Source organism: Chiloscyllium plagiosum, unplaced genomic scaffold (assembly GCF_037043375.1).
Source record: "Chiloscyllium plagiosum isolate Xiang-an unplaced genomic scaffold, Cpla_swu_hap1 HiC_scaffold_20, whole genome shotgun sequence".
Classification (NCBI taxonomy): domain Eukaryota; kingdom Metazoa; phylum Chordata; class Chondrichthyes; order Orectolobiformes; family Hemiscylliidae; genus Chiloscyllium; species Chiloscyllium plagiosum.
In genome coordinates, this window is record NW_028270158.1 from 34,001,108 (window position 1) to 34,016,779 (window position 15,672).

The following is a 15,672-nucleotide window of genomic DNA, read 5'->3' on the forward strand; positions in this document are numbered from 1 at the left end:
ATTTAGGAAGGCATTGTTAGTTTTGAAATCATGCTATGCTCAAACTGGCTGCCACATTTCTGATATGACATGGCTGACTCAAGTATAAAAGCACATTGTAAAATGCTTTGGGATTTCTGAAGTCATGAAATATCTTCTGACACCCTTTCCGTTGTTAATGAATATTGAATTGTTGAATATTCCCTGTCTCACAGTGATCTGGATGACCTTCATAGTGATCAGCTCCACCTTGATATTTGGTGAGTGTTACTGCCTCAGCCCTTATTCATTTTTGCACTTTTTACGTTCTCTTTTCAAATACTGGCTCCTTTCTCTTCCTCTATCTCTACCTTTCTCTCACTGTATCTCTATATTGCTAGGTCTCTCTAATTGTCTCATCTCCTGTTTTTAAATTTATTTTTCCATTTCAAGCTGTTTTAACTGTAATTGAATTATCATTAACTCAAGTGATACATCAATTGTGCACTTAGTCCCTCTTGTATTTCCACCAGTCCCAAATGCTGTGCGAAAACGTTAATTATCTCTGCCTCACTACCTTTTGCAAGAAATTCAGTATTTAACTCCTTTGCTAATTCTATGGCCTTAGCCTTTGTTAAAGCTTGTGAAGCAGTCAGGTTTATTTCCTTTATCCGCTGGACAGTTTTAGCTACTTCCAATGTCATATTATTTTACAGTGTCCTGCCTGGTATCTGTCCTGTTATCAGTTGCCAATTAATTTCCCTCCACATCCAATCTCACGTTTTCACATCCAAAGATCCCAGGAACCTTTTTCACAACATTGTGGGAATAGTGCACTGGAAATCAAGCCTCAGTCTTCCACAAGTTGTTGCAAGCATGAAATATGACAAATTTAATCACTAGGATGGTTAATATTTGACTGTGACAACTATCTAAGTTAAATTCACCCCAGGTTTTAGGAATTAACAAGAAATTAATACTTCTTTATCACAGCAAACTTATTCATAACATGTGGCAAAAACAGATTACTCATTACTAATATCCAAACTTAAACCAAGTCCTCTTTAAATCCAAATGTACACACATGCATTCACACATAGGTTGGACAGACAAAGTCTTTTTAGGAATATCATAGGTTGAACATATTGGCAAAGAGGCACAAAGTCAGTGGATTAAAGTCCAAGCCAAAGGTATGGAATGAGGACACTTCTTTTCAGCTTTTCTTTGTGTATTTTTTTGTGAATGTTACGTTGCCAACCACAGTGATCCTCAATTCAGTGGCTGGTCAGTTAGACCTAGGTCTTGGTTTGAATTAGAAGTTTCCTTTATTTTTACTAAGTCTTTGAGTTACTTATTTTCCAATTTGAAAGATGGAGAGTAATTTCATTTGCTGCAGGATTTGTGGAAGCCTGTATCTCAATTGATCCCTCTTTTCTCAGTTCAGAGACAAACTATCACTAACAATCAATCCAAACCCTATGGCTGGACAGTTACATTTTTTTCCCCAAAGACATCTTGTGTGAGCATGTCCCACAAAAGTATTAAAATCCAGCTTCTTCAAAATATGTCTTTTTGTAAGCAATAAGTGACCACACAGTTCCACTTTCCTCTGAGATATAAAAATAGTTCATTCTCTGCAACAAAGCAGGTCAAACTTCCATTTTTGAGTTTATATTTCCATTACTCAGTGTGAGTACAGAACATTATGTGTACACAATGTGATGTGGTTTCTGAGTAACACACTGGAATGATGTGGCCTCAATATTTCCTATATGTATTAGCCCTTGTAACAGTTATCACAAAGATTGGGCGTTGAAGTTAACAAACAACACTAACCATTTACACCTCTATAGATCTCAGATTTACAGGTCATTCTGCTTTAAAGCGATAGTTATGTCCCTCAGCAACCTTGTGCTTTAGAAAATCACACTCTGGAAAACCACGATAGAAAATTGCACTGTAGAAGATTGCTATAGAAAATTGCTCTACCCATTCAATAGAAACTTTGCGTTATCCAAACAGCATCCATACATTATAACCAATTCATGTTAATGTTAATGAAACACATGTTACACCAGAACAACTTGTACAGATGGTCTGGATTCTGCGCTTACTGACTATATAGAGCAAAGGTATAGTGACTGCATGTAAGCTGGTAAATTATTGCTGCTACTGAAAGTGAGGCAGATACCTTTTCTCATGGAGCAGCATGTCATATTGTCATCTAACTGGCTTAATGCTACAGCCATGTCTAGTTCAGGATCTGTGCAATAAAGCTACATCCCTTCTTTGTCCTTTAAAGATTGTGAACCATTTCCAATCAATGTACAAGTATGCATATAAATATATCATCTTAATGTGGAGAGATAATGTTTTGGCAGATGTGCAACATTCTGTACTTATACAGTTATCATGACATGGCTGTGTAGTTCCACTCTGCGGTGTGCTGACTGTTGTCACAACGGGAAAATGTACAATTTGTCATAGATATCTGGTACTAATGTAAAACTTGAATATATCAGATTTGTCATCCTGAATGGTGAGAAGCTGATGATATGCATCTTGTATGTGTCACAGGACCCGACTGTTGGTTATTAACTGTAAAATGGCCTAGGATGGGCGCAATGTCATAATACCCTTCTATAAATCATGTGTTCATATGCCATTCTCAAACTCTTTTTCCCAACTTGAACCAGGACAAAGAATAAGAGTTTGAGAAAGTGATCTGAGCACATTATTTATGGAAAGGTATTATGACATTGTGTCCAGCCGAGGTCATTTGATGCTTGATAACCAATGGTGAGGTCCTGTGACCCATACAAGATGCAGATCATCAGATTCCTACCGCACGCAATGACAAATCTGATATTATGCCAGTATCATACGAGTGAATGCTCTTTGATCATGCTCTAGTACCATTATCTGTCATCTTCCCAGCAATATGATGGTGCATGTATAATTGGATAGTGAGAGTGTGTGAGGGAAGAACTGTATGGATCTGTTTGACAAGCATGAAAGCTGATGATGACGGTCAGCGATTGCTTTGAGAACTAGTATGTAGATTTAATATAGCTTTCTGAAAATCTTAAAATGCAGAATTTTTCAATTTTAACTTTATAATTGATTATCATAGACTCTATTGTATGTACAGTGCATTCTGCAAGACCATTAGACTGAGGGTAGTGAAGAGGAGGTAATACTTTGAACACTGTCTTAGTGACTGAGACAAACCTCCCTTCATTCTGGATTTGGATGTTTTGCTGACCCTATTGATGACCTCAAGCTGTGTTAGAGGCTCTGGGAGGTGCTGTTAGCCACAGCATTGATTTCAAACTTGCTTCTGTTATCCTTTAGTGCATAAATAGTATATCCTTTATATGGTAGGTTTACCCACAAGTGAGTTTTGAAGAACTTAATGGTGTAGAGGGAACAGTCAGTTCCATAAGCCTTTCAGCTAAAACAGCTTCAGTGAAATCACATTCCATAACTATTGATACTTGCCTACAAACTGGTTGGTTATTTTGCCTGGTTGTCGTGAATTCATGTTGTATTAACTCAATATTTAAGCTGATCTTCTAAAAGCTGGAAAATGTTAGCATCTTTGCAGTCATCATTAGAAAGATCAGAAGAATTGACTTTCCTTAATCATTTGTTTCACAAAACAATAACGTTTTTGGCTACCTTCAAGCTATTTGTTATTCCTTGAAGAAAATGCTTATTCCTTGTATAAATAACTGAAACTCTGACATGATGTCTGTGGATTGTCAAACCATGCTTGAAATGTTTGTTTTTCATTTTTCGATATATATGCTCTTTAAAATGCCAGTATAAAAATCCTTAATGCAGTGTAATGCTTTCATTGGTGTCTCCTTTGTTATATTTTATTGTTGCTTTAAGAGTGGCAGGTTTGTGCCTGTGCTTGGATCTCCTTCCAGAATAGAAGTTTTTCACATATGTCATCTTTTGTGGCTTTCACACTGCTTGAGAGAAGTACTCTTTGCTCCCTAATTCCAAGCCTCCTTTTACTATCCTTTTATTGTTTCATGCCTATAGGAGACATTTTAATGTTTCATTTTATGTTAGATGCCAATCTCTTTACATTCTCTGCCTTGCTTCTCTTATTTCTTTTCTCACTTCTTCTTTGAACTTCCTAATTTTAGCCTCATTTTTGCTTACATTATTCACCTGATATCTGATACAACTTACCCTCTATGTTTTTCATTATCCAGAAACTCTGACTTTGTTTGTTATCTTTTCACCTTTATAAGAATTTATGCCAATTATACTATCCTCTCTTTAAAGGCAGCCAGTTTTCTAGTTACAGTTTTGCCTATATGTTCCAGATTCCAGTTTATCTGAGCCAGATCGAATCTCATCTTATTGAAATTGGCTCTCCTCCAATTAACTGTTTGCCCATGTCTTTTGTCAAAGCTATCTTGAGTCTCAAGGTGTCTATCTTCCAAGTGTTCCCTGACTGACACTCGGTCCACTTGATTCACCAAAAGTGCATGCAGTTTTGTCTCCTCTACCATTGAAACATACTGATGTAAAATTTCAAGAAATCTTTTCTCTCTTTGCCCTTGTGAATAAAATCTGTGAGCAAGAAAGGTGTAATTGAGCACAATGAGGGCACAGCCTGACCTTCTGAGCTTCCATTACCCTTGGCTGCCTTGGCCCTTTCCCTGCTTCACACGTGAGCCCAGGATTATAAGATTAGACTCCCTACAGTATGGAAATAGGCTCTTCAGCCCAGTAAGTCCACACTGACTCTCCAAAGAGTAACCCACCCAGATCTATACCGACCCCTGACTAATGCACCTAATACTATGGGCAATTTAGCAATTCACCTGACCTGCACATCATTGGATTGTGGGAGGAAACCCACACAGACAATGTACAAACTCCACACAGACATTGTTGATGGTGGGAATTGAACCTGGGTCCCTGGTGCTGTGAGGTGATAGTGCTAACCACTGAGCCATATTCCACCCCAGACATGAGCAGCCATTTCAAAGAATACTTTAGAATACACAGATAAGAGTACACAGAGTTATGAATGGACATTTAAAAGAATATTTGAAAATACCCAGAATAGATACATTCAATTAAAACAAAAAAGTTCTGAGGGGAGGATCTACCATTCATGGTTAACTGAAAAAGTTAAAAGTTGAATGAAAATTAAAGACAAGCACATAATTGTGCAAAGATAGTTGACAGGTCAGAAGATTTGACAAAATATAAAAGCAACAAAGGAAGTCTAAAAGATGAATGAGGGAAGAGAAGTTAGAGTATGAGAAAAAGCTAGTTAGGAATACAAAAGTGGAGTTTCTGTTGACATATAAAAAAGAAGAAAAACTGAACCAAGTGAGTATTAGTCCTTTAAAATTGAGCTTAGAAAATTATTCATGGAAAATAAGGTGATGGCAGGTGAATTGAACAAATAATTTCCATTGGTCTTCACTATAGAAGATACAAGTAACATTCCAGATGTAGCTGTAAATTAGGAGATGGAATCGAGGGAGGAACTGAAGAAAATAGCAGTCACCAGAGGAGATACTGAGCAAATGGTTAGAGCTATGAGTTGACTTATCTTGATGGAGGTCATCAAAGGGTTTGAAAAGAAATAATTAATGAAAGGGGTTTTAAGTTTGGAAAAGTCTCTGGATTCTGAGAATGTTCCATTAGATCTGGAAATAGCAAAGGCCAACATTTTTATTCAAAAAGGGAGAGAGAAAGTAGGAAATGACAGGCCAGTCAGCTTTACATGCATCATAAGAAAGATGTCAGAAGCTAGTTTATTAAAGACATTTTAACAAGGTTTACAAGAGGTTTGAGATAATAAGGCAGAGTGTACATAGTTTAATGAACGGGAAATCATGTTTAAGCAACATTTTGGAGTTCTTTGGCGAAGTAATGTATGATGTGGGTGATGGATATAGATAGATTTCCAGAAGACATTTGAAAAGGTGCCACATAAAAGTTTATTCTGGAAAATAAGTGCTCCAACTATGGGCTTAACATATTGACAGAAATAGTTTGGCTAGCTAACAAGAAACAGAAAAGGCATGAATGGGTCAGTTTCTGGTTGGCAAAATGTAAGAATTGGTGCACCACATTGATCAGTATTGAATGCGCTGATTTTTTTTACCTTTTATATAAATGACTTGGATGAAAGTGACTAAAAGATTAGATGCTAAATTTGCTAATGACACAAAGACAGGTAGGAAAGTAAGTTATGAAATGGAGATAAAGAGGCCACAAAGGATATAAATAGGTTAAGTGAGTAAGCAAACATCTGACAAATGGAGTATAATGTGCAAAACTGAGAAATTGTCAATTTTCTCAGGAAGGATAACTGTTTTTTATTTAAACAGTGAGAGGTTGAAGAACTCTGCCATGCAGAGAGATATGAATGTCCTAGTGCATGAGTTATTTAAGGTTAATATACTGCTACAGCAAGCAGCTCTAGAGGTGTTAATACAATATTATTATTTATTGCAAAGGGAATGCAATAGAAAAGTAAGGAAGTCATGCTTCAGTTATATAGAGCATTGATGAGACCGCACCTGGAGTACTGTGTGGAAAATTTGTCTCCTTATTTCAGGAAGGATGTGGAAGCAGTTTAGAAAAGTTTATTGACTAATACCAGAAATGGGCAGGTTGTTTTATGAAAAATGGTTGGACAGGCTAGGTTATTATCTATTAATGTTTCGAAGAGTAAGAAGTGACTTAATTGAAACATGTGATCCTGAGGGGTCTTGACCAATGGATGTAGAGGCGAAGTTTCCTGTTGTGGGAGAATCTAAAATGAATAGTCACTGTTAAAATGTAAGGGGTTTCTTATTTAAGACAGGCATGAAGATTTTTTTTCTCAGAGGGTCGTGAGTCTTTGGAACTCTTCATTGAAAGGTGGTGGAAACAGAGTCTGGAAACCATTTTATGGCGGATCTAGATAGATTTTCATTAAGTAAAATGTGAATGTTAATCAATGGGAGTCCGGATTGTGCTTCAGTGAAATTAGCCACAATCATATCGAATGGTGGAGCAAGTTCAATTGGCCTCTTCTTGCTCCTAATTCCTATCTTTATGTGTAAGTGATCTGATAAAGTGACCCTAATCTGTTTGAACTGAAGACTGAGTAAGGACCAGGAATCCTGGCCCTCAACAAGCCAGAGCAGCCAGTAACTGGTGAATCTAGTGCCAGGGCCAATTGTGCACTCCCACTCACTGTTCAAGAGGTCTGTATCACTGTACAGAAGTATCACTATCTAATAACTGTCATTGCATCACTTCCCAGGGACCATGATGATGAAGTCTCAGTGGTAGAGGCTTGCAAAAATCTAAATCAGATCAGTGGGCTCAAAGGAATGGGAAGGTAAGTCAATAACCTGCTTGGATTGGCTAATCGAGTCCATCAAACCCTCAGGGGGCATGAAAATATCAGCTTTATGCAATATCTAACCTTTACTGTACCTGTCATGGGAGCATTTTTATGGCATAATGTAGAGGATTGATTCCATATTGTTCCTAATCTGGGCGTGCTTGATAGAATAGTGGAAAGGAAGCTTTACTATGTATCTTGCCCATGCTGCCCTTGCCTTTGGAGTATTTCTTGTGACAGTAGGATGGAAACCCTACTATTCAGAGTATTCCAGAGTATAGTTAACATTTATACTCCATGTTTATTTGCTAAGGTACATCAGTGTTTAACTGTTATGACTAAACATAAAGATGCAGATAAATGAAAAAGGAAATGTTTAATTTAGGTTTAGATGAACCTTCCATTCAAGCATTTACTGTTATCTTTCTAACTCTGTCTTGCAAATTACCTTTCTTTTGTAAATGTTAGCATTGATACTAGCTCCACTATTGCTAAGGAAAACTCCAGATTCTCAGATAGAGACTGATAGCAATGATACCAGGAAATGAGGAGTTTTCCCTTAATGGCCCTCACCCCAGCTGCTTTCAATCCACACTGTCCATGCCCCCCCCCCCCCCCCACCTTTTCCCCAATAATCAGGGGGACCTCAATCAGGCCTTCTTTTCTCTACAGAAACTACCCAAGCTTATCCAGCCTCTCTTCAAAGCTACACTGCTCCGTCCCAGGCAATATCCTGGTGAATCTTCTCTGCACTGCCTAATTAATTTAAACCACCCTGTATTTAATATTCCCTTTCTCAGATCTAATCCATTTTGCTGATTGTTATTCTGATTGTAAAGATACTTCAAACAGATCGTGAAGTCTGCTCGAACTAATGGCGCCATGGGATCTCAGGAAGAAAACGATGATTTCCTCGGTTGCCTGGATATTCCAATTAGTGTAAGTCTGACATTCAAAAGAGGGAACGGGGCCGGGAAGCCAGCGAGTTTAAAAGCAATCTTCTTTCCCAAACATCACCATTACCATGGTCTCTGGGATGTTTCAACTGATGCAGATGCATACAAGACAAAAATAGAGGTCATGCCACTAAGACAAGACAGCAGCCAGTACACTCACTACAATTGCACTTCTCCATACATCTCATAAAAGCAAAATGCATACACTATCAAAACAATTTTAACTTTCCCAAGTTACTCAATCTACATATAATTATTGATAGTGATATATATATATATATATATAAACGATGTAGATGAGCATGTGGGAAGGATGATAAATAAGTTTTCAAATGACACGAACATTGGACAGGTGGTTGACAGTTAGGAATGAAGTCCTAGATTACAGGACGATATAGACGATTGGTCAGATGGGCAGATCAGTGGCCATTGGAATTTAACCCTGATATATGTAACCCTGATATACCCTGATATATAGATGATGCACTTTGAGTACTCCTTTGTCTTATTACTTCTTCCAATGAATGGCAGGACATGAGGAAGCTCAGAGGAACAGAGGGATCTTGGGCCGCTTGTCCTTAGATACCTGAAGGTATCAGAACAGATGAATAGGGTAGTTAAGAAGATCTATGGGACACTTGGCTTTATCAGCTATGGCATACATTATAAGAGCAGGGAGGTAATGTTGGAACTGTACAAAACTTTGGTTAGACCACAGCTGGAGTATGCTGTGCAATTCTGGGATGCGGCAGTTCAGCTATGAAGAGAGGCTGGGTAAGCTTGGGTGTTTTCTATGGAGCAGACAAAGCCTGATTAAGCTGTATAAGATTATAAGGGACAAGGACAGGGTGAATAGAAAGCAGCTGTTCCCCTTCGTTGAAGGATTGGTTACAAGGGGGCATCATTTTAAGGTGAAAGGCAGAAGATTAGAGGGGATTTGAGGAAATGTTTTTTTTTCATTCAGAGGGTGGCGGGAATTTAGAATGCAATTCATGGGAGGCTAGTTGAGGCAGGAAACCTCACAATTTTTAAAAAGTACTTGGATGAGCATTGGAAATGTCGACCAACTTCTGGAAAGTGGGGCTAGTATAGATTTAGAGGAATAGTTTTTGTCAGTGCAGACTCAATAGGCCAAAGGGCCTCTTCAGTATTTTATGTTTCTATGATTCATTTAGAAAAAAGCTCTCATTCATTCGCAGAGCTGAGTTAACTTGTCGGTTCCCTGCTGTAAATCTCTGTACATGCATTGTTTTTAAATCATGCAGATCTCCTAATGGTGCACACATTGTCATTGATTGTTCATCTCTATCTGCTGAATTGCCAGAGTAATGTTCCTTATCTGGGGAGTGTTATTCCCATGGTGAATGTTGTCACTGTAATGACTGTTATTCCTGATCCCCATTTCTGCCACTGGGGAATGCTGAACCTCTGGGACTGATGGCCATTCTGTACTATGTGTAGGCTTGCTGGTCAGCTGACTGCAGTGAAGGCACAATTGCTTTATGTAGATGTCTACAGTTGCAGCGATATACCTGGTTATTCATGTTCACTTTGTTGGATGAAGATGACAATAGCTCTGCTCAATTCCAAATATGCTGTGTGGGTTGACTTTTGTTGAAAGTCCTCTGACTGGCTTTCCAGTGGTCAGCTTTGGCAATGACTTGGCAGTTTTATCAAGTAAAATTTGGATTTCTGTTATTTCACCATGAATTGATCACTCACACTTGCTCTACTTCTGGTTTCAATAGTTTTTTTGCTATTAGAGAGATAGCATTGGGTGTGACAGGATATTAGACTTTGGATTGGACTCTCAAGAATTAGTCTGTACAAATTTCTGCTGCATTGCTTATTTTCCTTCAGATCCGTTTGGTGATTTTCACTGATTCAGCTTTTCCATTTGGCCTGTGATAGTGTATAGATGATGTATAGTTTTGAATCTCTCAATTCTTTATAAATTCTTCACTTGTAAATTGAGGACAATTGTCACTTTTCTAGATTTTTTTTTCAGTGCTACCCTGCTGCTGCTAATCCAGTCTGTAGGAATTTGAGGGCATCTGGAACTCTCCTTGACAATTGATCTCATACTTTAATCCACTGCAAGATGATATTTACCAGGATGATATCTGAGACTTGGAAAAATATCTTTGTAATCTTTCAGAATTTATTCAGCTGTCAATGGCTTAGTGGCCTGCAAAAAGCTGCAGATTTCTTCAGGTATGCTGACAGATACAGTTCCAGGCTTTGGACTTGCTTCAGCTGAGATGTCTGGATTTTGCTTAATGTTCATCTTTGTTCTTCCCAATGATTTGACCTCTCAACTTCATTTGTCCTCTTTAGGTTAGTATTGTTCCATCATATAGCCTCAACCTCACTTTTTGAGGGCTTCATTTTTGGGCCATAGTCTTACATCATTTTGCACAGATTGGCAACACCCATTATTTTGCACAAAGCTGTCTTAATGCTCTCCCTCTATAGTCATCATTCCAGTAGTCTCATAACTTTCCAATATATTGTTCTAATTCCATTGAGAATGTGTCTCAATGTAATATCAAGTCTCATCTGTTCTCCCATTCACACACTCTAGCTGATGATTGACAATCTCTGAGCTTCTTTGGGAGTAGGTTTCTCCTCTTTGCGCAGACATGCTGTCACTGCACAAACATATATGCCTAAGACAATCCTGTCTCTGATGAAGTCATCTTTCAGTTATCCAAACTCACAGGATCCAGCTAGATGTGTATGTTTGGTCACATGCTGATCAGCCACTCCTCTTGAATTTTGATGATTAAAAAAATTTATAAGTATCATATGGGTTTCAAAGTCTTCAACATAACTTTGGTGTGGCTTTTCTGCTCCTCAGGGAGATCTGAGCTAGAATATATCTTGATGCTCTCTTTCACCAACACACATAGCGGAGTTGCTAATCTGATTTGTTCATTATTATTTCACTCGGTAGCTTTTTCATTTCTTTCCTGATGAGAATGGGAAAAAGTAATCCCAATTCTTTTTCGTATTTCTTTTATATCTCCTTTCATTTCTATAGCAGCAGGGAGCAGAAATGCATAGCGATTTTGACTCACCCAGTAATTCAAAGTTGCAGACTGCCTTTTTTAAACTTCTTCCTTGTTGTTTCTTTCAGTAGCTGGCCCTCCCTTCAGCTTTCAAGCAATATCCTATTACTCCCTGAGAGACTATAAATCTATCTATTCATCTTGATTATAGTCACTGATGGAATACCACACTCTTTGGGGTGAGAATTGCAAAGATTTTAAACCACTTAAGTGAAGAATTTCTCTCAATTATTGTCCTAAATAATTGAAGACTCATCATGAGACTGTATAACATGTGTTCTAGATTCCCAAGTTCTGGGGCGGCAATCTCTGCAAATACCCTCAGAATCTTCAATGTTTCAATGAAGCAATTTCTCATTTTTCCAAACTCCTTCTAAACATAGACAGTTTGGTTCAGTCTACTCAGCCTCTCACCTTTGGATAATCCTCTCATCCCAGAAAACAATTGGTGAACCTTCACGGTACTGCCCTCGAGGCAAGCATATCTTTCTTAGAGTTGGAGTGTTTTTCCTAAACTGGAAATGTCAATTACTAGGGACATACGTTGAAGGTAAAAAAGGGGAAGTTTAAAGGGGATGTGAGAGGCACTGTATATGGTAAGTGCCTGGAATGTGCTGCAAGAGAAAGTGGTAGAAGCAGACTGTACTGTTCTTTGTCTATGGGAACTGAAACAATATTTTGGATATGGACCACCAAAGTGCTATTAAATTGTAGCAATATTTTCTTATTCTTGGGTATTCCAATCACCTTGCAATAGAGGTCAAAAGTGATTTGCCTTCCTAAACTATTACTTTGGTTGCAAGAAAAATTCCTCTGTTCCTTGTAGAAGGCACTCTAAATATTAACAATTAAAAGTATCATGCCTTTTTTAAAAAAAATACATTTTCCATTTTTACTACTAAAACACGTAACCTTACACTCCCCCACATTTAACACAATTTGCCAGCTTGTCTACTCACTTAAACCCACCTATACTATTTTATAGCTGGCGGGTCTCCTCAATGCTAACATTTTCACACAGCTTTGTTTCAACTGTAAATTTAGATGCATTACTCATGGTGTCTGTCTCTAAGTCATTAATATAGACTGACAAAAGCTGACCACCCTGCACCAACCCAGTTAAAGCCTTGATGCCATCTTGCACGCTAACCTTGTGCATGACATTTTATAAATCATAGAATCCCTACAATGCAGAAAGAGGCCATTCAGCCCATCAAATCTCCGATGAATATCCCACCCAGAGCCCATCCTATCTTCGCAATCTGACATGGGTGTTTTTATCATGGCTAACTCACCTAACCTGCACAGTATAAGGCAATTTTTAAGCATTGCTAATCCACCTCACTTGCACATCTTTGGACTGTAGGAGGAAATCAAAGAGCCATACATTGGGAGAACATTGCAAACTCCATGCAGACTGCCACCCTAGGCTGGAATTGAACCCAGGTCCCTGGTGCTATGAGGCAGCAGTGCTAACCACTGAGCCATTGTGCTGCCCCTTAGCCAATGTGTTTTGCAAATCCAATATATTACATCTGCTGGTTCCCCTTTATTTGCTTAACAAGTTAACAAGTTTAATCTCAAAACCCTAATAAATTTGTCAAATATTATTCATATTTTATGAAACTATGTTAAAATTTCTAAATGCATCCTTAAGACTTTCTTAATAATATTAACAAAGTAATTTTGGAAAATCATTAACATGCATTTGCTATCTCTTCAGCTATTTATTTTTAAAATTCTTGATGTAAACCATCAGGTCTTAGCAATTTCCATAGCTTTTATTTCCATAGGTTTCTCCATGACACTTTCCTCTGCTGCCATTAATTACCTTGAGTTCCTAAGTCTTATTAGCTCCTTATTTATCCTCTATTTTGGATGATCATTGCAGGGAAATCAGATTTCATATCGGTGAGGTGCTAACTGATTTTTAAGTTGAGAGGGTTAGGGAGTGTCAGGTAACCCAACTCCAGAAAATCCACCCAGCGACTCTGTAATATCAAGTAGATCTAAACCAATTTATACCATGGGTTCATCTGTGTTATTATCAATGCTTCATATGTTCAACGAAAGAGCATAGTTTTTTTTTAACTACTCTAATACTTCTAATCTGACTGCATGCTTGGTTAGCTCAGGTGGCTGGGTTGCTGGTTTATAATACAGATTGATACTAACAGTGTGGGTTCAATTCCTGCATTGACTGAGGTTACCATGAAGGGCTTTCCATTTCAATCTTTTCCCCATGCCTGAGCTGTGGTGACCCTCAGGTAAAACCACCACCAGTTACCTCTCTGTGGTGACAGAGTAGACTATAGCAGCTGTATATTTGGTCTTTATCCTAAGGCCAGACTGTGACTCAGGCTTCATCTGAGGTTCTAGGCTGCAGTTGGTATTTCTCAGATGACCATTTATGGTACCTTGTAGTATATGTTAGCTCTGCCAGTATGTGGTACTGGGTAAGGGATATTTGAGGTAGTTAACTGCCACCAATCCTACTTTGTGTTGGGCCTATCCAGTGATTAGTGACATAACAGCCTAGAATATTTGCAGATGAGGCACTATTCTTGGGTAACAAGAACATTTACGGTATTTATTTATAAATACAACTACATTTTGTCAGGTGTACATACTCAGACTTTAGGGAGTTGGTACAGATACATATGCTCCCTCCAAAAGCTGGACTAGAACTTCTGGTCTCCACCTACAGACTGTGTATAATATCAGTAGAATGGGTGGAGCCAATGTAACATGAACATTAACCTTTTCAGAACCATTACCTAATGCAAATGTTTGAATTCTTTCCGTTCCATTGTCAGGACATTCCAGTTGGAGGAATCAATGACTGGTTTAAACTGGAGCCTCGAAAAAGCTCTTCTCGAGTACAAGGAGACTGTCACCTCATCTTAACGCTGATCATGTCACAGGTAATGGGCTGGCCAAGACACAAAGTTACATTAAGGGAGGTAGAGATAGAGGGTTTATCTTGAGTTATTGAGGTATTGTCAAGTGTTCTTAATAAGCCCATTCAAATAAGCTAAGACAGAATCCTGACAGCATTTAGTTAGTAAACCTACTGCCTCGCAGTGAGAACAGGAAATTGCACTGTCTATATTCACGCATCAAACAGAGTTACTTGTCTGAAGTATGAGATTGAAAAGTTCCCCAAGTGTCAAAGAAGGGATCTGTACCTCAGTAAGAGTCAGCACCTTTAGGAAAGGAGGGGATCTGTACCATAGTTTGAACTAACGCCTTCAGAAGAAGAGGAACCTGTACCCTACTGAGAGTCAGCACCTTCATGAGATAAGGGAACATACATCCCAGTGACTGTTAGCATTCAGAAGAAGAGAGGAAAGTAGAATAAAATGAGTTATGAAGACTGCTGTCACAGTTACCTGTTTTACAGAGAGATACGGAGCTGTGTAAGAGGATGTGTGGTATGAGAATCCATGAATTGTTGCTGAGGCAACTGTTGGAGATTGAGCACTCCGATTTCCAGGTAGGTATTACTTCATTACAATAGAGTAGAACAATTGGAGCTGTGACTGGCTTAGGTGGATATTGTATACCAAAATATTTGGTATCTCTGACACTCCTATCCTTTAGTATTTGTAATTAAATCCTTTGTGCAATCATCACGTGTAAAAATCCTTGGTTGTATCACATGAGATTTATAATTAAAGCATTATAGTTGATGGGTGGGTACTGATGAGTTGATATCTCTTATATGTTACTTTGTGCCCTTAACTGTGGAGACAGGGCCAATGGAGAAGGTGTGAGTCGCAGGGGAACAAACTTAACTGTGGTTCCCTTGACCTGGAGAATCTCCTGCCACTCACTGACTTCATTCACATCTGTAGAATGGACACAGGGTGAGGGGCCAGACAGTTACTGGGACCTGGGAACTGCATGGGAACTCCGCTGGCTCAGACTGGTACCATCATAATGGTGTAAAACATCCTTGCCCCCAGAGTAACCTTGAGACAGCCCAGAACTAATTTTGTTACTTCTCCTTCACCACAGGATGACCAAAACAGTTGGTCTGGCAAACTCAGCAAACATGCTGTGACCATTCTTGCCCACCATGCCATGCAATTTGACCTTTCATTTCTCCAGAAAGCAGCTGTGTGAGTACAATCCCTATATTAACTTCTACCCTGTTGGCATTCAGAAATGTTTAACAAATAGTTTAGCAGCGAAAACAGTTGAGGAACAACGGAAGATGTTTAATAAACTATTTCTTGGCTCACAGCAAAGATATATTCCAGTGAGAAAGAAGGATTCCAAAAAGGAGATCAGCTAACCATGG

The 15,672-nt window shown here is 38.5% G+C and overlaps 1 protein-coding gene across 4 annotated transcripts in view; it reads left to right on the forward strand.

Annotated features, from left to right (window-relative positions):
- Positions 1-15,672, forward strand: part of baiap3 (BAI1 associated protein 3) — an 81,229-nt gene that overhangs the window by 26,378 nt on the left and 39,179 nt on the right. For all 4 annotated transcript variants that reach the window (XM_087997804.1, XM_087997803.1, XM_087997805.1 and 1 more), the window contains 6 exons: positions 195-239; positions 7,256-7,333; positions 8,179-8,278; positions 14,183-14,290; positions 14,770-14,862; positions 15,387-15,490. In XM_087997804.1, coding sequence (XP_087853930.1) covers positions 195-239; positions 7,256-7,333; positions 8,179-8,278; positions 14,183-14,290; positions 14,770-14,862; positions 15,387-15,490 — 528 coding nt within the window. The remainder of the gene's footprint in view (positions 1-194; positions 240-7,255; positions 7,334-8,178; positions 8,279-14,182; positions 14,291-14,769; positions 14,863-15,386; positions 15,491-15,672) is intronic.